The 24,108-nt window shown below is 40.3% G+C and overlaps 1 protein-coding gene and 1 long non-coding RNA gene across 5 annotated transcripts in view; one reads left to right on the forward strand and one right to left on the reverse strand.

The window, feature by feature from the left end:
- LOC144990934 (uncharacterized) overlaps nt 1-24,108 on the forward strand; it is a 163,467-nt gene that overhangs the window by 11,804 nt on the left and 127,555 nt on the right. The window lies entirely within an intron of this gene.
- On the reverse strand, nt 634-23,610 carry LOC101169275 (mortality factor 4-like protein 1). 4 transcript variants are annotated; one of them, XM_011488129.4, is made up of 13 exons: nt 23,402-23,610; nt 22,985-23,031; nt 22,814-22,881; nt 22,622-22,708; nt 21,150-21,230; nt 20,759-20,794; nt 19,863-19,888; nt 19,343-19,431; nt 18,001-18,102; nt 15,327-15,415; nt 15,020-15,192; nt 3,996-4,080; nt 634-1,886 (listed from the first exon to the last, which is right to left on the reverse strand). In XM_011488129.4, the coding sequence occupies exons 1-13, from the start codon at nt 23,439-23,441 to the stop codon at nt 1,802-1,804; spliced, it is 1,008 nt and encodes a 335-aa protein (XP_011486431.1). In that variant the 5' UTR covers nt 23,442-23,610; the 3' UTR covers nt 634-1,801. The 4 variants fall into 4 exon arrangements, with proteins under 4 accessions (XP_011486431.1, XP_011486437.1, XP_004066932.1 ...); XM_011488135.4 differs by having other exon boundaries at nt 22,814-22,909; nt 23,402-23,585; XM_004066884.5 differs by lacking the exon at nt 20,759-20,794.

Below are 24,108 nucleotides of genomic sequence, written 5' to 3' on the forward strand. Positions count from 1 at the left end.
AAAGAAGGAAAAGCCTCATTAGTGAAAATAATTACACTTTATACAAAAGCAAAAGTGGACTGTCATGCGTCATCACCAAGGGAGCAGTCAGTAGCCAATATTTTAATAATTTTCATTTTCCATGCTCCATAAATCAGATCAGTTCACACTAATAGCATGGACTAATAGTGTTAATTACTAAATAATATTTTCATACAAGGTTGGGCAAAAAAAGAAGAAAAAAAAATATTAATTGCCCCTTTTTTATGTTGTACTTTATTACTATAATGTAGAGTATTGGAACCAAATTCTGTTTATTAACTGTATTTACATGTTTGCTGTGTGATGAGATCAAATATCAAGCTTTAAAATAATCTTTAAAATAATAAAATATTTTCATGCAAACTTCAAATTTTAGGGAATTGTTGGAAAGGTGCCGACTTATTTCTCAATATTTTTGGTGCACAATAACGATGACAGAGATGTAAAAGATACAGACACGCATAAAAAAAAGATCTCAGGGAATAGCAGCAGAAAATCACAGATACAAAAGGAGATTATTTAAGTAAAAGAAGGCTTAACTTCATCTGGAAGTAAAAATCTGTTTCTGGAAAATTTTGAAAGTGGTAGTAAAAAAAAAAAAAAAAAAGTTAGTCTGTTAAAAGTCATTTTTTATTTATAGTTTTAAATGCCAAATGAATAAATATCTAGATTGCGGCGATACAATACAGTCCTTTTTTTAACTTAAATATATACAAAGTACGTTGTATCTTTTATGTATAAATTTGTGGACAATGTGTCATGTGTCATGTGAGAAGGAAAGATACACCACTTGTAAACAATTATAAATGGGTCACTTTTAAGACTTCGTCTGTGTCTCCATCAAATGTTTGGTACTTCTCCGGCTAATGTTGGGTCTGGCCAAGTTAGGTGTCAAGTGTATTTATAGTTGAATACTGCATTCATAATCATTTATTCATACTGATCTTGCAGTATGTACAGTATTTATGTTACTTCTGCAGCACTGAAGAAGGACCCATTAAAACGTCAGTGGCTCCAACATGCACGGCTGCCGGCGTCGTGGATGCTGCAGACTTGTGACACTAATTAAAAGGCTTGAAATGATGTCTTTAGGCGGCAAAAATTATATTTCCCAGGAACCGCAACATGCACGAGAGATGTACTTCTTTGCTTAATGGTGCATTGAAAGAATTTTTACACAGCAAGTCCTTGATTTCAGAAGCACTCAAGAACAGCAGGGAGGAGCTGTGAGACCCAATGAAACAGCAAGTCTTTTTAACAAAATGCCTGTTTGCAGAGCAATTATAACACCAAACAATTTACAGAGTGTCCAAATCACCGTCAAAAAAACAATAAAAAAACAAACTTGTGTAGAAATGCTATTTTTTTGTTTACAAATTGATACAAATACACAAATTACAACTAGATATTATTGGCTGACCTTGAGGCAAGGCATTAAATTGCACCTCATGAGGCAGAAATAAACCACAAATAAACACATGAAACAGTAACAAGCACCTCAACTGGAATGCAGATTTACACAAGAGAGCCAAATGTGGAGATGAAGCTTCACATCTTCTCAATAAATTGGTATAAATTAAAGCAAAAAAAGTGGGGAAAAATAGGAAATCGATAAAGATTTTACAAGTTTGTTCCTTCTTCTTGAGGACTGACGCACCCCTGAGACCTCCATGGCAGAAGTGTATCAGTTCAAGTCTGGACGTGTCGTGATGGATATTTTACATGTGACCTAAAAAAGTGCTCATGTGTGCGTCTCCGAGTGTTGCGTGTCTGAGAGCTTTCACACAGCTTTGCGGTGGTACTCTGGGGGCGCCACTTCATAGTCAGTGGCGCTAAAGAGGGTGGCTGAATTCTTCACCAAGTACCTGGAAAGAAAGCAGAGCGGACCGTTGGCATCAAACAGAAGAAGAAAAAAAAACTGAGGCAGGCAGCAGAAAGTGAAACCAATCAAGAAACCTTCCACTCCGGGTCACAACGCAAATGCCAACAAATGCCCTGATAGTTAGAGCAGTTAGAGCACAATGAGGAGGTAATATGAGGCAAAAAGTCCTGCACGTGTGCAGGGCACAACGGAGACAGCTAGGTTTTGCAATATTAAAAATAACAACATCAAGGTTTTGGAGGTTGCTCAGTCATCCATCTTAGTTTTCAAGGGAAAAAAATGAATTACAGAAATGAAACCAAATTATTTTGTTTACCAGCAAAACATTCAGGCCATAGATCCATCACTCATTCCTTTGTGGGGGTTTTAACGCCACTCAGGCTTCGCAATCGCAAAAAATTGCTGCAATTATTGACATTAGGTTCAAAAATAATGGAATCACTTCAAAAGGGGAAAAGTTGTAACTTGCATTTGTGAAAACATGTCAGGGTGCATGTGGAAAGATGCAAATGAGCCTACGTTTGCAAGACGGTGCAATCCACTGCATCTGGCTGACGGGAAACAAGCCCCAAGCAGGAGCACTGTCGCTTGAAATCAGGCTCCAGAGGGAAACACGTGTACAAATCTACAGTGTCATGTTTTTCTGGCCAAATTTATTGAATCAACTTTTTAACAACCTAACGATCTTCATACCTACAAGCTTGTCATGGCCTCCCAGTTTAAGTTAACGTAGATGGATACACTCCACAAACATTTGTGGTGATAAAACTTTTGTTTCTTTAGGGCACATTTACATTTACATTGCACTTTTCCCTAAAGGGACGTACATGTGATCTGCATAGCAAGACAAAAGTGGCCTTGAGTCGGTACAGTCTGAGTGAAGCAGGACATTTCATCAGGTAGATCAAATTGCATTTTCGTTTTGGTGGAATCAATGTGTTCAGTTATTACAATAGAAAGCTATTTCAGCATTAATACTGTGAGATATTTCTATAAATAAAACAACCTAAATGTGAGAAAACAATGTAATTTCACTGAAATGATGTTTTTATTAAGAGTCTACCAGTAAAAGCACTGAAGCAAAAACAGATACAAGAGAGCCTACAGATGGAACATACACAACTATTCTATCCTGATAACGACACTTTCCATCAACACAAAATACTGCTAAGTTGTTAGACAACTTTTCCACATAGCTGAAAAACAAAATCAAATGAATACAAAACACTAAACACAGTTTTAGTGCTTTGGTGTACCAGGCCTAAAGAGAGTAAAAAAGTACAAAATAATAGGATGATGCCAAAAGTCAGAGCTGTGATTAAGAAAAATCCTGAAAAGGCTGTAAAAGTGAGACATAAATGCCAAAATGTAAAAAAAAAAAGGTCAACGAAACAGGAAAGGAAAAATAAAACTGTTGTCCTAAGACCAGACAGAAAAAGAGAAGGGACAACAAACTGGGAAAAAAAAAAGATTTAGAAATAACTCAGTGGCTATGTTGGTAGTGTCAGGGAAAGAGGGATGGAAACGATTATTTTAGAGCAAAAAAGAAGATATTGTTGAGTTGCAGTTAGGAAAACAATAAAGCAAACTTCAAAGGTTTGAATATTTGCCCCCCAAGGGGCAAATTCTTGAACCCATCCATATTTTTGGGGGAAACTAATGTGGAATGAAGGATGCTGATGTTCATTAGCGAAGCCTGTGCTGTGTTGTTTGTGGGCAAGAATTTCCTACATTTTCCCACATTATTGAGTGATTCCATCCTTTCCTCCTTTTACCCTGAAGCTTGCCACTATTTAGCCTTGATTACAACTATTTCATTTTCAGAAAAATGCTTTCTAAAGTCAAATGATCGAGCTGATCAACCACACAGAGTTTGCATTCTACCAAAGGTACCCAGATCCTTGCTGTATGACGTGCAGTCAGGGCGTGCAAAAATACTTTCCAGAGCAGAAAATCGATTTCATGGCCTGACTTTTAAGTATCTGCATCAAGCCAGGCGGCACTAACGTGAAAGCAGATGGGACAGAATGTTTCAAGAATCAGTCAAACATGACATGGAGTCTCTGGTGGCGTGCTGGGAGTTGAAGCTTACTTGAGGAAATCTTGGAGGTAAGTGAGGAGCAAAGCCAGACTTTTCTCATCTAACAGAGTGTAGGCCAGCATGGCTCCAATGCGAACTGTTGAGAGACGACAAACAAGGAGATCCTTACATAATTACAGACGACATTTATTAGCCCTATATAACCATTGGTGTCCTATTTGGGACATGTGTTTCTGGGACCCCTGTCTCATTAGCATGATCCACAGTTTCCTTAAAAACCCCTTGTAGATAACTCGGTCCATGTTAACTGCCCTGTAGTTCATCATCCCTCCACTAGAGGGCCTTTCCTGCCAATGCCAAAATGGCTGCTTCCGTGAAATCTCAAAAACACTTTTGGCCGGAAAAGGTTTAGCTATTTTTTTTTAACTTTATGATAAGAGTAACTCATCTACTGTTAATCTTTTTTTTTTAAATCACTACTATTAAAATAATGCAAAATCAGTTGATAATTACTTCTTTAAAACACAGTTACACCATGTTAAGAATGCGAGGATCAAATTTGAGACAGTGGGTAAATAAAGTGTTTTTTTTTCTGAAACCACTTGTCAATATTTTTAAATCTTTAACTAACATTTGTTGTGAGCAAAACCTTACCAAAAGGTTAAAATATGAAAACGGACAACAAATTTATTTGAGTGACAAAGATTTGGATTTTTTTATGTTTTAGATTTTATAAGCATTGCAAACGTGCAATTCGCATGATCTGACAAAATCAACAGTAAGGGCTCATGCCGCATTCGAACCACAAACCTCTGTGCTGAGATAAAAAGCTTTATAAAGAGCTGAAGCTAACATATAATTAAAAGTACAACTTTGTAATCCAGCATCTGGGCTAAACATTCTGCATTCTTTTTCATCTCAGAGAATCCCTTCAATACAGCAGAAATCAAAAAAGACCTAATGATTTTCCATCAGGGGTTTCTGAAGCGATGCATTCACACAGTGGCGTATGCCCAGCTTTTTCTAATCATCTCTCATCTCTGGGATCACAATAACACCAGTGTAACCCCCGTTACAAATACACTCAGTAATAATAGAGCATTTTACAATGATATAAAAAGGTCAATAAATATTAATAAACAACATGATAAAAACAGCTAAAAGTTGTGAGGATAAAAATATAAATAGTATTAACATTAATAATTTATAGGTTTTATTACTATTTTTGTTTAAAAAGAGAAATTGTTTTTGTTGTCGATAAAGTTTAAAGTTTTTCAAGAGCCCTCCCCAACCTGTGCGTTGCGTAGCGGAGAGATAGGCCTGTTTAGGGCAGAGACAGCAAGCACGCGCAGCAGAGTAGCCATTAGCTGAAAAACTACGGTGAAAAACTAAAATAACGGTGCAAACCTGTTGTCTAGCCAGACCGGAAGAGGGGTGTGAGCCAAATAAGATTTTATGCCATTACCAGACGAGTTTTGGTGAGTTTTGTTTTGTATTTTGCCTACTTTTGTGGCGTGGGTTTTGCCGTGATGAGGCGAGCCCAGTTGAGACCAATTTAAGTTGTGAAAAGATGACAAAACAGTACTTTTGAGTTATTTATAATTTTCTTTGACACTTCGAAACATGAATGTATTTTATTTGATGTATTTTGGGTATATTTTGTGTGAAAAGAAGCTAATTTTGCAAGTAGAGTTGGATGTATGAAAAAGAAAAAAAAGAGCAGCCGCCATTTTAAGTTTCTAAAGAGTCACGTAGCCTTCTAGTGCGGCTCCGCTTTCATTTTGGAGTGGTTTTATTTTGCATATGGACTAAAATTATTTTTATGGCCTGTCCTGCAGGCCAGGTTTTTGAGTCCCCCCGAGAGTAATTGGGAGACGGTTCCGGACCGGATCGTTCTGGACTTCTCCTGATCCATGGATGGCGAGCCTACCCAAGGAGCACGATAATCCGGACTGCCTGTAGAGCATCACGTGGTCCTTTACTTTTCCTCACTACTACAAAATCTCTGCCAAGGTCGCGGTAGGAGATTGAACACTAACTGTGGATCCAATATACTTTAAAGGAGCACTACCAAAACTGGATACGTCTGCTAACAAACTTTAAAGGATTTTGCTAAGCAATTGGACATTTAGAAAAACAGTTCTTTGTTTGCTTTGCATATTGAATTGTCTTTTGTTTGATATCTGATATTTTGTAACTTTAAAGGATACTTTTGGTGTAAATTTAAAGTGACAAAACTGATTTACAAAAAAGTGAAAAGGGTAATTATAGTGAACTCAAAAGAAAGCTTAAACTAAATTTAAGTTAAATAAATTTAGTTCTGTAACTAAAATCCCTTTAAACCAAATGACCGGTCATCTTTAATTAAAATAGATTGAAACTGAAATTAACTTGAACAAAACCTTTTATTTGAACTTTAACAGAAAAAGTAAAGGAAGAAACAACATAAAGGGTGTTGAAAAGGTGTCTTAACATTACTTAAGAACCAAATTTGTATGTTTATTGTTGTTTGTCAATTGTTCAGTAAACTGCCGGCTTTTTCCATTCTACCTTTATATTGACTCTTGGCTCTTTTATTCAATACACACCACTCCGTGCGAACCTATATCTGGTCCAGTAGCTTGACTACCTCTGCCTAATAGCATAGGTGCTACAAATTCTTGGCGAGCCAGCCAGGAGTGGTTCGTAAATAATTTTCAGAGCTCAAATTTGACTAAGAACTGAACAAAAAATGGAAGCCGTGCAACGAAGTAATGTTAAGATACCGAACTCACTTCTTATTACTGGTTTAACTGACACTGAATCTGATGAAGAGCTTTTTGACTTCCTCAAACAATATGGGTCCATTCAGACAATGGTACCTGTAGATCCCCCGTGTCCAGAAAAGGGCAAGCAGTCCTTTCTTGAGTACGCGTCCAGTGCACCAGTCCAGGCATTATCTAGCTTACTGCCATACAGATTCTCACCCAAGAACAAACCTGACATACTTTACCTTGTCGAAGCATTAAGCTCAGTTTACAGCCCCGTAGTTAGCAAGACAGCTACTCAGACTTACCTGACTGAACTGAGAGACATTGCAAGACTGACAGGTAAAGACTTTGCAGACTTACTGAGAGACGAACTTTCCTCTATAAGCCAAGTAGTTAACCCTGACGAAAATGACTCAGGTGACCGCCAGGACTCACCCCAAGTCCCTGACACGAATGCTCCTCTCAGTCCTCTGCAAGAGAACCCACCAACTCTTGAACCAGTCCACCCACTGATCCAAGCTCCAGTTGAGAATCCCCCACGAGTGCAGGTCAGTGTTAAGACACCCACTCTCAAACCTTCTGAAGTAAACCCACCAGAGCTTCAGAAAGTAATAGTGGAACATGTGCTGAGAACTGAAGACTTCAATGCTCAGATGAACACTCCTTTCAGATTGAGACCCTTTTCAGGGCGCTGTCCCCACCCAAACAACGAAGTCGACTATGAGAGCTGGCGCTCGAGTGTGGAACTCCTTTTAAAAGACCCCAGACAGCCTGATTCATGCAAATCCAGGAGGCTCTTGGAAAGTCTCTCTTCACCTGCTGTCGATCTGGTGAAGCACATACCTACAGAGTCACCTCCTTCCACCTACTTGAAAATACTCGACTCTGCCTTCGGTACGGTTGAAGATGGAGACGACCTCTTTGCCAAATACTTGAACACTGTGCAGAATAATGGTGAGGCACCATCGTCTTACCTCCAGCGTCTTCAAGTCATGCTGAACACCACGTTCATAAGAGGTGGTGTTCCTGCTGGTGAACTAGACAAGCAGCTGTTAAAGCAGTTCATAAGAGGCTGTTGGGACAATGAGCTAATAGCAGAGCTCCAACTCGAACAGAAAAGGCAAATTCCACCTAACTTTTCCGAACTCCTTCTCATGCTCCGGACTGCTGAGAAAAGGCGCACAGCGAAAATGTCGCGCATGAAACAGCACTTGAATACAACAAAACCAAAAGTGTTTTCCAACTACCAAGGCGCTCAGTCCCAAAGTCCAGAGCGAGATACATCAAAAACTGTTGACTCCCTTTCTGAAATACAAGACCTCAAGAAGCAGATCGCCAATCTGCAGTCCCATCTTGCATCTCTAAAGAACAAAAAAGACTCAAACAGTAAAGTCAAGTCAAAATCCACAAACTCGACCAAGACAAAAGTCCCCCCTGAAAGTTTCAAAACTCCAAAGCCACAGCCTTCAGAACAAAAATCAGAACCTCATCCAAGAAATCGTCCAAAGCCCTGGTACTGCTTCAGATGTGGGGAGGACGGGCACATCAAGCCCCAGTGTGAAAATGAGCCAAACTCTCCCCTAGTTGCTGAAAAAAGGAAACTCTTAAGAGACAAGCAGATGGCATGGGACAAAGTGAATGGACAAGAACCTACTTTTTTAAACTAAAGAGGGCTCCAGTTGTGGGACAAATTGGAGCTGAGCCAAAGACAAAGAGTCCCAAGGAAAAGAAACGCGTCTTGAACTTCCACACACAAGCTGAAATGTCACTTTCTCTTCCAAAAGGTCTTGTTGGAGCGAAGTGCACTGCCCAAGTAGCCATTGACGATCATGTGTGCAGCTGTCTATTAGACACGGGCTCGCAAGTAACGACGATCTCCCAATCCTTCTACGAAGAAAAACTGTCTCACTTACCTGTCCACAGCTTAAACGACCTGCTGGAGGTAGAAGGAGCGAACGGCCAGAATGTCCCCTACCTTGGCTTTATCGAAACTGCCATCACGTTCCCCAAGAGTTCATTGGGTGCGGACATTGAAGTGCCAACACTAGCCCTGATCGTTCCCAACTTAAGCTCCAACTCACCTTCGCTGCTGATAGGTACTAACACCTTGGACATCTTGTATGAGCAGTACGGATTGGTTGTAGATTCCAAAGAAAAACATTCAGTTCCATATGGGTACAAAGTCGTTCTCAAAACACTTGCAGCCAGAAAAAAACACTCCGTTAATTCAGGCTTGGGTGAAGTCAGACTCCACAGTACTGATTGTGAAACTATTGGAGCTGGACAAACAAAAGTTTTGGAAGGATCGATAACTCGCAGAGTACCAGAAACTGGAAAATGGGTGACTGTTGAGGCGCCAACAACCACCTCTTTACCTGGTGGCCTTTTTGTCGAAGATGGGTTAGCAACCCTCCCATCCAAGTTCCCTCGCTGCATACCAGTCATCCTCAAGAACGAATCTGATCATGTCATCACACTCACCCCAAAGACAATCATTGCAGAGATTCATGCTATCCAAAGTGTCCAGCCTGCAAACAATAAAACAGTGAATCCAAAATCTGAGAACAAGTCAAATCTCCAGTTTGATTTTGGTGATTCCCCCATCTCTAGTGAGTGGAAACAAAGAATAACAGACAAGTTAAACTCAATGCCAGAGGTATTTGCCCAACACGAGCTTGACTTTGGTCGTACTGGAAAAATCAAGCACCACATCACTCTCAGCGACCCTACACCTTTCAAACACAGGGCCAGGCCGATACATCCGCAAGACTTGGAGGCAGTACGCAACCACTTGCAACAGCTCCTCCATGCCGGAGTCATTCGCGAGTCTGAATCTCCCTTTTCGTCCCCGATTGTAGTCGTTCGCAAGAAAAATGGAGATGTCAGATTATGCATTGACTACAGAAAGTTAAATCTGCAGACTGTAAAAGACTCGTACGCCTTACCCAATCTCGAGGAGTCTTTCTCGGCTTTAAGTGGATCACACTGGTTTTCGGTCTTAGACCTAAAATCAGGCTTCTATCAGATAGAAATGGAGGAGGCCGATAAACAGAAAACTGCCTTCGTCTGCCCCCTCGGTTTCTTTGAGTTTAATAGAATGCCTCAAGGAATCACAAATGCCCCCAGCACGTTCCAGAGGCTCATGGAGCGTTGCGTGGGAGAGCTCAACCTGAAACAAGCCCTTGTGTTCCTTGACGACCTAATAGTGTTCTCTTCAACCTTGGAGGAACACGAAGAACGCCTCTTGCAAGTCCTGGGTCGTTTGAAAGAGTATGGTCTAAAACTGTCGCCACAAAAGTGCAGGTTTTTCCAGAGCTCCGTAAAGTACCTTGGCCACATCATCTCAGAAAAAGGAATCGAGACTGATCCTGAGAAAATCTCGTCACTCAAAACCTGGCCAAAACCAAACACTTTGAAGGAATTGCGGACATTCTTAGGATTCTGTGGATACTATCGCAGATTCATAAAGGATTATTCAAAGATCATGCGACCTCTCAACCAACTCACAAGCGGATATCCACCTCTGCATAAAAAGACAAGTGCCAAAGCCGGCACAGCCCAATATCATAACCCCAAAGATCCTTTTGGAGCAAGATGGAATGTGGACTGTCAAACAGCATTTGACGAAATCATCGAAAAATTGACAAGTGCCCCAGTGCTCGGGTTTGCCGACCCTACTCTTCCCTTTACCTTGCACACAGACGCAAGCACTTCAGGGTTGGGGGCAGCCCTCTACCAAACACAAGAAGGTCAGAAACGTGTGATCGCCTTCGCAAGCCGCGGGTTGTCAAAGTGTGAAGCTAAGTACCCTGCACACAAGTTAGAATTTCTCGCGCTAAAATGGGCAGTTACCGAAAAATTCCAAGATTACCTTTACGGACGCCCTTTCCTTGTGATCACTGACAGCAACCCCTTAACGTACGTCTTGACCACCGCAAAACTTGACGCTACAAGTTACAGATGGTTAGCTGCGCTGTCCACCTTTGACTTCCAACTGCAATACAGGGCAGGAAAACAAAATCAGGACGCGGACGGACTATCCCGACGCCCACATAGCGCACAACCAGACGACATGCTGTCCAAGAAAGAACTGGAAAGAATCCAACAGTTCACACAAAGGCACCTACCTGACACACCCCATTCAAACCTTGTTGACCAGAGCATAATAAAAGCCATCTGTGAAAAGCACTTTGTCCACCAGTCCACAGACGAACTAGCAGAGTCCTTTACTGACAATCCTTTGGTTCTGTCTTTTGCTCTCACTCCCCAAGCCGTCCCCCAAAGCTATGAAGAGGAGGACCAGCTTGGTGGTTTGCCAGTCATTCCTCACTTTACAACATCAGACTTGAAAGAAAAACAACATGCTGATACAAGCATCAGAGAAATAGTCAACCAGATAACGTTGGGAGAAAAACCCCCACCAACTGCAAAAAATGAGCTTCCTGAACTTGGCTTGTTGCTAAGAGAGTGGAACAAGTTAGTCCTTAAAGACGGAGTCCTCTATCGTACCAGACAAGAAAGTGCACAAACGCAGTATCAACTCGTGCTACCACAAGAGTTGAGACCCCTTGTCCTGAAAAGTTTACACGACGACATGGGACACTTAGGTGTCGAAAGGACATGGGACCTGGTGAGAAAGCGATTCTATTGGCCCAAAATGGCCACAGACATTGAGCTCAAGGTCAAGACTTGCGAACGTTGCACACGTCGCAAAGCCCGACCAGAAAAAGCCGCACCTCTCGTGAACATTGTCGTCACCCGTCCACTAGAGTTGGTGTGCATCGAGTTTCTAAGTCTAGAGCCAGATTCGAGCAACACGAAGGATGTGTTAGTGATTACAGACCACTTCACGAAGTATGCGCTCGCCTTGCCAACTCCAAACCAAAAGGCGCGCACAGTTGCTCGATTCCTCTGGGAAAACTTCATCTCTCACTATGGTTTTCCCGAGAGACTTCATAGTGACCAGGGTCCGGACTTCGAGTCTCGCACGATAAAGGAGCTCTGTCAGCTGGCTGGTATTCGAAAAGTACGAACTACTCCTTACCATCCGAGAGGGAACCCTGTTGAACGGTTCAACAGGACCCTCCTCGGCATGCTTGGCACACTGGAGAATCACAAGAAAACACACTGGCGCGAACACGTCCGACCCTTAGTACATGCTTATAATTGTACAAAGAATGAGGTGACGGGGTTTACCCCATATGAACTAATGTTTGGCCGACAGCCCCGGCTACCCGTCGACCTCGCGTTCGGTCTGCCAGTCGACCATCAGCAAAGTTCCCACTCAGAGTACGTTCGCAACCTCAAGTCAAGCCTCGAATCCAGCTACAAAATAGCAACTGAAATGGCAAAGAAATCGGCCAGTCGCAACAAAGCAAGATTTGATAAATGCATTGTTGAGTCCACCTTGAAGGAAGGCGACAGAGTGCTCGTGAGAAACCTTCGTATGCGAGGCAAGCATAAGTTAGCCGACCGCTGGGAACCTGAAGTTTACATCATTGTGAAACAATCAAACAACCTCCCTGTCTATGTTGTTAAACCAGAGACAAGAGACGGTCCTCAAAGAACCCTTCATCGTGACCTGTTATTGCCATGCGGTTTCCTTCCTGCTAGCCCAGAGGAAGCAGAACAAATTGTGAAAGACAAACCAAGGCGACCCAAAACACGCCAACAAACAGAAAGTGTTGAACAAGGGTCCGATTGTGAAGATTCTGATCCTGGCTATTACTACGATTATCATGATCTAGTAGTGGAAACCAAAAGTCCCTACATCCCACCTGACACAGAGAACCCTGAAACCGCTGTAGGGCAAACGCCAGTGGAAACAACCAAAGCTGCTGAAGCTAAAGAGAGTCAACAACTATCGGATGAGACATACTTACCAAGTGAGACAAACCCACCAGAAGAGTCCTTAACCGAACCTGTAGAAAGAAACTTACCTGAAGAGAATCCAATCGAAACTGACGGAGATATCCAAGTTGATACTTACCCTGAAGAAGAAAACCTACCTCAAGTAGATCCTGAAAAGTCCCCTGAAACAGACAGCCAAACCAAAGACATTTCTGACATGCCCATAGAGATTGTCACTGACACAGACCAGTGCCCAGAAGCCACTGACACTAATGACACCATCACTGATCCCCTAAGACGTTCAAACAGACATAGGGAACCTGCTCAGAGACTGACCTATCCTGAACTAGGTAACCCACTCGTCACTGTAGTCCAGTCTCTATTTCAAAGCTTAGCAGTAGCATTCACTGACTCTTTAAATGCTCCCAAGATGTTAAAGATAGAAACTGTGTGAAACATGTACGAGGACGTGCATGAGAAAAGGAGGGGAGGATGTAACCCCCGTTACAAATACACTCAGTAATAATAGAGCATTTTACAATGATATAAAAAGGTCAATAAATATTAATAAACAACATGATAAAAACAGCTAAAAGTTGTGAGGATAAAAATATAAATAGTATTAACATTAATAATTTATAGGTTTTATTACTATTTTTGTTTAAAAAGAGAAATTGTTTTTGTTGTCGATAAAGTTTAAAGTTTTTCAAGAGCCCTCCCCAACCTGTGCGTTGCGTAGCGGAGAGATAGGCCTGTTTAGGGCAGAGACAGCAAGCACGCGCAGCAGAGTAGCCATTAGCTGAAAAACTACGGTGAAAAACTAAAATAACGGTGCAAACCTGTTGTCTAGCCAGACCGGAAGAGGGGTGTGAGCCAAATAAGATTTTATGCCATTACCAGACGAGTTTTGGTGAGTTTTGTTTTGTATTTTGCCTACTTTTGTGGCGTGGGTTTTGCCGTGATGAGGCGAGCCCAGTTGAGACCAATTTAAGTTGTGAAAAGATGACAAAACAGTACTTTTGAGTTATTTATAATTTTCTTTGACACTTCGAAACATGAATGTATTTTATTTGATGTATTTTGGGTATATTTTGTGTGAAAAGAAGCTAATTTTGCAAGTAGAGTTGGATGTATGAAAAAGAAAAAAGAGCAGCCGCCATTTTAAGTTTCTAAAGAGTCACGTAGCCTTCTAGTGCGGCTCCGCTTTCATTTTGGAGTGGTTTTATTTTGCATATGGACTAAAATTATTTTTATGGCCTGTCCTGCAGGCCAGGTTTTTGAGTCCCCCCGAGAGTAATTGGGAGACGGTTCCGGACCGGATCGTTCTGGACTTCTCCTGATCCATGGATGGCGAGCCTACCCAAGGAGCACGATAATCCGGACTGCCTGTAGAGCATCACGTGGTCCTTTACTTTTCCTCACTACTACAAAATCTCTGCCAAGGTCGCGGTAGGAGATTGAACACTAACTGTGGATCCAATATACTTTAAAGGAGCACTACCAAAACTGGATACGTCTGCTAACAAACTTTAAAGGATTTTGCTAAGCAATTGGACATTTAGAAAAACAGTTCTTTGTTTGCTTTGCATATTGAATTGTCTTTTGTTTGATATCTGATATTTTGTAACTTTAAAGGATACTTTTGGTGTAAATTTAAAGTGACAAAACTGATTTACAAAAAAGTGAAAAGGGTAATTATAGTGAACTCAAAAGAAAGCTTAAACTAAATTTAAGTTAAATAAATTTAGTTCTGTAACTAAAATCCCTTTAAACCAAATGACCGGTCATCTTTAATTAAAATAGATTGAAACTGAAATTAACTTGAACAAAACCTTTTATTTGAACTTTAACAGAAAAAGTAAAGGAAGAAACAACATAAAGGGTGTTGAAAAGGTGTCTTAACATTACTTAAGAACCAAATTTGTATGTTTATTGTTGTTTGTCAATTGTTCAGTAAACTGCCGGCTTTTTCCATTCTACCTTTATATTGACTCTTGGCTCTTTTATTCAATACACACCACTCCGTGCGAACCTATATCTGGTCCAGTAGCTTGACTACCTCTGCCTAATAGCATAGGTGCTACACCAGCATATTAACTTGCTCAGAGATGAGTTTTCGGCCCCTGCATAGACCCGTTTTATCTCTGAGAAAACGTTGGTGGGACTAAACTTTATCAACTGAAGCGTTTAAGTGACTGCAAATGAAGTCTCTGTCATTGTTTGATATGCAAAGCTTCACAGGAGGTAATCTGAGCCTTTGTGTTTGTGAAACACCGGCGCCTCTGCTGGGCCTCACAGCGGCCAAGCTCCTGCAGAGAACATTTGACAAATAGTTCCATTTGGCAAAATGAGACTCCGCATGCCTAAGAAAGCATATAAAGAGAAAAGTTTTGAAAAAAAACAAAGAAAACAAGGCTTGTATGTCCGTTTTAAAGCCGGTACAGACGGCGTACGTGTGCTCCTCAACAAACCCACCGAACAGCCGCAGCAGGTGCGGGGCTCCGTACACCTGAGACATGGGTGTGTCTGGGTGCTCGGCCAGGATCTCGGCATACTGCGGTCGCTCAAACTTGTAGAGCAGCTGAGTGCCGAGCATGACGTTGAAGTACTCTCGAATTCCCGCCACCACTTCATTAACTGCATACTCTCTGAGAAAACAGAGCATCACTTCTACTGTGAGCATTGTCCAAGCCTGGTTTCTTTCCTTACCTTTCTGATTTACTGAGACTATTAAATAATCTGTTTGGATTTCATGCCAATAAGGCTCTGAGTGTTTGCTTACTTGTTATCCGAGTTTCCTTTCGACTTTTTGTAGTTCGCGTAGTCCTCCAAGACCATATCAACACTCTTCTTGGCAGGAAGATGAAATAACTTTGAGAAAAAAAAAAAAAAAAAGGAGAGAGAAAAAGATTTTTCTCTTCATCTGAAACTTGCAGGCTTCTGATTATGCTAAACTGATTCCATATTGCCAGGTTTTAAATCTTAGATACCATGTGCATTGCTTTGAAATCCCCCCAGCGGTTTATCACAATCATAAATACTTTATTGATATATAGACAGAAAGTTCTGAGGAATCTGGCTCAAGTTCTGCCGACAGTAAAATGTTTGTTCTTGAACACAGGGCTGTCAGACTAAACCCAAAGGTCAGGACATCTCAGTCTCCAACGGAAGCCCAGGTGGAGAACCTAATCCTCGTGTGGCGTACAACTGGTAACGGTAAAGCTACGTAAACGCCAGCGTTCAAGAACTTCATGCTGGACAAGCAGGGAGGGGCTTCTTCTTCGTTTCCTGTTTCTACTGTTTAGTAGTGCATGTTTATCACCTACAGTTGGAAGAGGCTTTGTGCAAAATGTCCAAGCGGTTCAAATGTTGCAAATCTTTTTTCAGGCTTTTTCTTTCACAGCTTTATTCTATATATGAAAGATTTCATATATTAGTGTCATAGAATTCCACAATTATTCATTTTTCTCGACATGATCAATGTTGAAACGGATGGCACTTCCGTGAATTAAAAGGGACGCCATATGTCCGCCACTACCAAATCGGAGTCCCCGACTGATGAAAGTTCAACCTGGTCCATTAACACGTGTTGAAAGTTTGTAACTCGTAAAAACTTGCGTAGCTAGCTCGTCGTGAACAAGAGAGTTTTGAACGCGGAAGCCCGAGACACGCGTTTCCACGTGTTTCCACCGACCTTTTACTGGAAGTAGCCAGTGAAAAGTAACTGAAAGTGTGTTGCATTTGAACCTGGGCGGCGAGAACCTAGCTTAACAATACAGGAAATACAGCTATGGCAGAGCAGCAGAAACAGGTGTTTTTGAGGTGACAGAAACCATGTTGGAAATAGCTGAGCTTGATTTACTGTTACTATAGGACAGCCCTGTTCCTCGTGGGCTTATATTGCAGCAAACCCTGCTTCAGTGATTGCTGCTCACCTGGATCAGGTGTGTTCAGTCAATCAAAAACCTGCCTGATTCAATCCCGCTAGTCAGCATCTACTGAAGCAGGGTGGTAGCTCACCAGGAGCTAGGTTGGTGACCCCTGCTATAGGAGGTCAGTGAGTAAATAAAAAAAGGTCAGTTTAGCACTATTTCCCGCACAGTACTTGACTTTTAACGCTAACCAATCTGATTTAAACGATTGACTGATCACTGGTCACAACTGAGTCAGAAGTTCGACAGTCAATAAATAGCACTGTAACGAGAAGGCAGAGACTTAGACATCCGCAAGCTATTGCAGAACGAAACGGGTATGAATATTTGTGATATTCAAGATCGCTGATTCACAATCGTTGGAAATCTAATGGAGTCTAGAAATAAATACACTTCAGGCAATGTAATTATCAGAGTAATGTTGGATTTTAAGTACACTAACTAAACAAAGTGAAGTGTCAGAGAAGTCTTTTCAAAGTAAAACTATTAAGAAATTTTTTCATGAATAAAAAAATGAGATTTAATTTAGTTTTCTGAAATAATTCCCATTAAACGATTTTGTTTTAAATAGTCACGAATTTGTTTAAAAGGGTCCCATGAATATAAAATTAGAAATAATGTAAAAAACTCGTAAAAAGTTCTGTTTTTTGGTACTAAAGATGAAAAAAGTCAGTTTATCAAACATGTCTGTTAGAAAACACTGTTGTCTGTTTGGATGAAAAGACTGAGTTTTCTGGATTTTATTGAGGTGTTGCTGTGTCTTTATGTACTATCTTGTTGTCATCCATCTCCTGGAACTGCAGTCAGCAAAACCTTGAGAGGATGGAAAAACTATGGAGAACATTTTCAAAATTTGTTGTTCAGTGATACAAAGCAACAGTGATGTTTATGTTTTGTTGGAGTTAACCAGGAAGTTGACAGAAAAACTTTGGAGTGTGACATTGTATAAAGTAATAAATAACATTTCTTTGTGTTTTTATCTGTCATGTTTTGTTGATTTAGAGCTTCCATTTTAAATAAAAGGTATAAAAGATGGCGATTAAATATCATCTTCATTTTCATACATTCAGTAGACAGACATACGTATGGCAACCATTCACACATAATAGAGGAAATAGCAAGAATTGTGGTTTGATCTGTAAATCGTTGGTCTTGCTTTGTGAATTGAATTGGATTGCAGCCTAGGTAACGATCCACAGCCCGACTGGGAAAGAAGCCAATTTGAAGACCAATGACATGGTTTTTATCTCGCAGCCTGGGTGGGAGAACAAATACTACGTTTCTCAAGAAGTTCAACTTAGAAACAACTCAGCCATCTCAGCTCGTTGCATCAAATGAGGAGAAAGAAATCTGCAGAAAGAAGCTCTTTTCTGATCAGATTTAAGCAGCATCTTTGTGCTAACTTCATGGCACTTTCTGAGATTCGTCCAGTGGTTTGGTTTATCTCTGGGTGCATCTCAGAGAGTAAATAATTATGGTGTGTGGAGAAAAGGTCATCTCTGTTGGGGAGTTTCCGACTCTCACCTGCTTCTGTCGTGTGATGAGGTCCCAGTCATCCACCAGCCACGGTTTCAGTTCCTCGGGAATCTTCACCTTCACCTCCACGCGGTTGGTGAACATCTCCTCCTTTGAAAGATGCATTTTAGTGTGAGAAATATTTTGTTTCAGTCCTTTTTTTAAGATCTCCACAAAGGAATTGGTTCCAAATCTGATTAAAGTATCAAAGGTTGTAATAAATATTAGACCTTTTTTCAAATGCATAATTATAATGACAGCAGTTAAAATAATGAGGCTTAGATACCATCTTCGTCTAAATTACGGTAGGTGTTTAATTGCATTTCTAGATTTTCCTGATTTCATGTTTTTTTTTCACAATATTGACTACATTTCCAACTGTCTGTGATGATCTGTTAGTTTCAGGGAAGGCTGGGCAGCAGTGAAGGTGCTGGTTCAATGCTGCTCGCCTTCTAACTGGCTGAGCTGGTAGTCGTGGGAACACGTTAAAGAAAACACCACAGGAACCTTTTAGAAACGTTAAAAGTCAAATGAGGTTAAATCAGATCTCCTTGAAGCTTTCTGAGTCAACACAGACAGCTGGAGACGGCCTGACGGTTTATATTTCATTTCCCTTTCTTTCCCCGCTATGCTAAGGGGAAGGATAGAAAAATGCATAATTTTAAACAATCTCCAAAAGAAAATAGAACAATAAAACAGAAATGTTGTCTACCGAAAAGGACATTAAAGGCTACGTTGCGCGTTCAACTTCCAAAGAAAACTCTATGGAAACGTGCATAAATGAGCATTTTGGGGCTTCTGCATTCAAAGTTCACGCAAAGCTACGCAGGTTTTTAAGACTGTTTTCGCCAAACATACATTAAACAAAGTTGAACTTTGACCAATCAGGGACTTGGATTTGGTAGTGTTGCATGGATGGCATCCCCTTTCATTCACAAAGTCCAAACTATTGAAAAATTGATTACGGAGGAAAAATGAATAATTACAGATTTTGCCTGAAAAGAATTCTATGACACCAAGTCTGTCATTTATGGGAATAGAGCTGTGACAGAAAAAGCCTGGAGCAAGAGTCACGACAGATGTGCACCGCTTTGACATTCTACACCAAGCCTCTTTCAACTGTAGGTGATGGACATGCGCTACTAAACAGTAGAAAAAGGAAAAGCAGAAGAAGCCCCTCCCTGCTTGTCCAGTGTGAACACCATGGGCCAAAAAACATCAAATGTTGGGTAGCTTTTAGGGGTTTTTTCTTGTAAATTCTTGAGTTTTACAGTTTTATGCTCTGCTCCTGTCTTTTTGTGAAGATGCAGCATATCATAAAGCCCCCCCACCCCACCCCCATGACACATACACTCTCCACAGTGGGATCAACGCGAGCCCTCTTCTTCCGTGGACCCTGAGGCATTTCTGCACTGCTCGTACCTTCAGCTGGCCCTGGAGCTGAACAACACAGACGTCAGAGAGGTGGACAAACGATGACAATTGTTTACTATATTTTACTGTAAACTTCTTTAAAGTTTTTCTTTTCGTAGCAGTGCCCCCAAACTTTAGCACAGCCCTACAGACATAACATGTACACATCTGAATGCAGTCTGCAGCCATTCATGTCTTCACTCACGGATTTCTTTAAGTTGAGTTCTTCTCAATAACTCAATCTCACTTATTAATGATGAATGGGAAAATACATCTTAAATATGAGCATTGAGAACATTTTGGATTAAGTTGGTCTGCATTTGTGTCCCAAAAAAACTAAGTGATGGTACATTAGCCACATAAATCACTCATGGTTAACTTTCAAATACTGTTATTGTTTCATTGTGTTGTAATCACAAACCTATGGTTAACACAACGTTTAGAAATACGCAACTTACTTTTCTGTTTCGCCTTTTTTGCTTTCCTAGAATCAAGAGGGACAAAAATAGAAATCTAGATGATCATCTGATCACAAATATTTATTTGACAGATGCTCTTACACTTATTCATAACACAGCATTGTCCTTTAAAGATCCCCTCTGATCATCCTTTGATCCGTTTTTAAAGTGTTCCCAGTGGTCTTTTAATTATCATTATGCCGTTTTTGACAAAATGTAAAAAAATCTGTGTTGTTTTCTAGGACATAGTTTCTGCAGAGAAGCAGTAGTTCATTAGAAATTTGCCTCTGAGTTGTGGGCAGAACTGTGGAGCAGCCCCGCCCCCACTTCTCCTCCCCTGGTTCACCCAACTTAATTTCTACGCCACAAATCAGCTGTTTTTTCAAACCACAGTTTTTTTGTCTGCTCCTGATTCACACTGATTTGAATAAAGACAATTGAATTTTGAGCTTCATTTCTTCATATTTGTCCTCCATACTCAGAAAAATGCCACAAGAACTCGTTAAAAACACAGAAAACATCATTTTCATCAGAGTGGATCTTTAAGGCAGGGAACATTTTCAAATTGCCTCAAATATTTCTGTCATCTCCTGTAGTTGAATGATTTAAGCATATTTTTGGACACATTCATTCATTGTAACGTAGTGTAAAGAGTCTCTGACTGCAGCTTTAAACCACATGCTGGTACTGACTTGGATCCAGTTCAGAGCTCCTTTACTGATTACTTTCCATGATTAATGAATTTAAAGGATTCACACAAAAGAGGTCCAAATGTCACTAAGTCATTTCAAATATCTCCTCACGACTACCTATCCTCAGGTGTTGCCTGAACTCTGAGACCTGCGGGGGTCAAGAATTTTCACAGTATTTAACTTTTGCGCTGCAAATGCACTTACAATAAAAGCATTCCAGTCTCTTCTGGACTGTTTAATCTGTCAAAAAGAAAAATAGCACAAAAGCAGAGTGACTTTCTTCTACTCCTTTATGTGGAAATTCCGATCTGAAAGGGGTCACTAAACAGTGTACAGTTATAGACCATCTAAACAGTTTTTACGAGGAACGTTAGCATAAACTGTTTATGGAGCCGGTTTTCAACCTTTTTGTTTCTTAAATCTAAGAAGTCTTTGTTCCACAGCAAACCTGCAGGACTGACTGCTATAATGGAAAACCACAGTTCAGACCATTTGCCTTTCCATTAAATAATTTGCCATTTTTAATATATTTGTATCAAATGAGCTTTCAGGCAGAAAAATACATTTAAAAAAAGAGCAGACAGTGAAAACTTACAGATCAACATTTTTCTGCTGCACAGAGGCAATCTTCTTGCTTGGTGCTAAACCCCTCATCTTTCCCTCAACATAGTGATCCCTGTGAGTGAGAAGGAAAGACATCACAAAGAGACGTTTCACATCAACCTACACACCAATGCTCACAAGCTGATGCAAGTTTCTGTAGATGTATTATTATTCATTTATTTATACTGAAAAAATATTAAACATCATAAGAATACCGATGAATGAATACATGCATAGTTCAAAAAGGGCTTTAGTTGAAGAACTTTTCCAATTCAATCCAAACTGAAATTTATTTATTTTTTAAAAGAGTATTTACAGCAGAATTTCAGGAAGTAAACACATAAACTGACAACAAGCAATTATGATCAAAAGTTAAAAAAAAACACACATACATATTGACTCCCTTATATTTATTTTTTGATTGCTTTTAGACTGACCGTTTTCAATGTCTTCCCTGCAGCTTTTCTCTATCTAAACTCGTTCTTTGGAGACGCAGTAAAGTTTAACGTTCTGCTGTCATAAATATATTTGATCCTCTCAGACTCTATTATTCCTTAAGTGGAAGAGTCTCTGGATGTTCTTTGGTTATTGTTTGTTTTTATTTTCTTCATTTTGAACATGATTTAAATTATTTTGAAATCAAGCAGGTCTCCAAAATTAAAGAATTGTAATTTGTTAAACTTTGAGTTGATCTGGCGATTATTTTTAAAAAAATAATGAAAAAGAGTTTTCTGTGGTTTGGTACGCCTTTTACCGCTACCTCAACACAAAAGATCATAAATTGAAGGATGAAGGAACACTGCAAAGTGTTCAGGGATGACTGATTTAAAAAATGTTTCACTTTCTGAAGAACACATTAAGATGTTTAAGAATATATGTAATGTGTGTTTCTTTCAATTCAATTTTTCATCAGCCAAGAAATGTTATTTTAGACACTCTTTTAATTCAGCATTAAACCTAATAGTCTCAGTGTCTATTGCTTTTTTTCCCAAATAATATATACCTAGTTTAATTTAAAAAAAAAAAGGTAATTTATATATATCAAACCACACTTTTTTTTTTGCTGCATCCAAAATCTCCAAATTATCTCCACAACAAAAAAGATTTTGTATCACTTGAAAATAAAATTGTTTTCAACAAAACAGAAACATCACAAATATTACTGATGTACAGAATAAATAACAATGACCCCAGAACCGAACCTTGCAGAACCCCAAACTTAATTGGCATTGATTTTGATTTTACCAGGTTTATTGATCATACTGTTCTCTGGTATGCAGAGAACCACTAAGGCAGGTTAGGGCCGGTCCTCTCACTCGAGACATGCAGTTTGTTAATCAATCACTCAAGATCAATAATATCTAAAGCCTTAAAGTCCACCCAATATTCCAAAAGTCTATTGTTTTAGTAAATGAGCAAGACAAAAGTACTTGAGAATAATCGAGAAGGAGGAGAACAACTTACTGATTAGCCTTTTGAAGCTCTCTTTGTTTTGCAAGGTTGCTGTCCACATATTTGAGAACTCTGCTTTCAGGAACCCATTCATCCCAGCTGGAAGGAAGGAGAACCAGAGAATCAGGGAAGAGCATTCAGGAATTTCTTCATAAACTGGTTCAATCATGATCATGAGGAGGGAAAAACAGTCAGGATGCTCACTTTTTGTTCCATCCGCTGTAGTGAATGAAGTATTTGATCTGCTTATCCTTGATGCTGATCTTGACACACTGGAAAACAACAATCAAACAAACAGGCCTGCTCAGTCGTTAGCTGACTTTTTTCCGTATACTAGCTGCAAAGCAGACACGAGCGCGCGGGACTGAGGCAAACCTTAGCTTCGTACAGCAGTGGCCCATGAAAGCACAGGACTCTTTCACCTGAAAACACACACAAACACACACATGGTGACGCAACCTGCAATATTTGAATAAACAGCTTGGCCACATTCGAAATTAATTCATTTTTCAATCGGACTTAATTCGGCGAAAATATTTTCAAGCTAACCACATCGTGCTAGCTTAGCTTTCTCTAGTCTATGTAACTTTAAACTCGTGGTTTTTTTTACACGTTTTAAGCTTCTTTCAGCACATTTTCAGCACGTTAATACGTATCAATCCTGTCGTTCACTGGAGACCACTATTGTTTGGTTCAAGTCGCAGCATCAGAAACAACAACAAACCCGCCCCCTTGCAGGAATGCACAGCCATCATCACCCGACTCCTTTTTTCCCCCTCTCCTGAAACAAACCTTCCTGAAATTTAGGTTTAGGGTCCTGTTTTGGCGCCATTCACAGACTCAGCTGATCGGATCCCTGACTGATCAAATGCGTGCATTGCCAGAGCCCATTTCTCCCAGCTACGAACTCAGCGGACATCGGAGCCAAAGCACCAGAGAAGCCGAGAATGGGCCGCCAGCTCCGGTCACCTGACCACCGTCAAGAGGCGGAGCCGAGGTGCGTTCATGTGCTCGCCTCCTTGCTCTGAAAAACAAACTCTGACAAAAACAGCACAACATAGCTGAGTGCAAAAGTCTATATTTCTTTTTTATACAAAAAAAGAAAAATACAAAGGAGTAAAAATTACTAATAAATACACAAGTATATAATGCATTAAATACATTGGTGGGCATCTAGACACTCATTTTGTTCTTCGTTTTGGTGCATATATCTGTCAGTAGCAGAACATTTCTACATGGGCATCTCAAAGTGATTCATTAGTGTTACTGTTATAGATTTTAATATTAAAACAGCAGTTCCGTTAGCTGAGGTGCTAACACTAATGCTTAATGAAGGTTGTGTTGATGATTTCTTCAACTTTGTCAATGATGATACTAATAGTGCCTCAAAATTTGAAGAGGGCGGGGGGAAAAGCTTCTTGCTGGTGGGCAGCTGTCCTCACGTAACCCCCCAGCGCCACCCCAGATCTGCACTGTTTCTACATCCAACCATAGATAAA

Source organism: Oryzias latipes, chromosome 3, assembly GCF_053564925.1.
Source record: "Oryzias latipes strain Hd-rR chromosome 3, Olatipes_Hd-rR_3.1".
Classification (NCBI taxonomy): domain Eukaryota; kingdom Metazoa; phylum Chordata; class Actinopteri; order Beloniformes; family Adrianichthyidae; genus Oryzias; species Oryzias latipes.

Excerpts from the sequence above, each read along its gene's own strand:
- LOC101169275 (XM_011488129.4), bottom strand. The coding sequence starts at position 23,441 with ATGGCGCCAAAACAGGACCCTAAACCTAAATTTCAGGAAG. Across the intron at positions 22,882-22,984 it reads CACTGCTGTACGAAGCTAAG|TGTGTCAAGATCAGCATCAA; the intron begins GTTTGCCTCAGT and ends GTTGTTTTCCAG. Across the intron at positions 19,432-19,862 it reads AAAAAAGGCGAAACAGAAAA|CTCCAGGGCCAGCTGAAGGT; the intron begins GTAAGTTGCGTA and ends TGTGTTGTTCAG.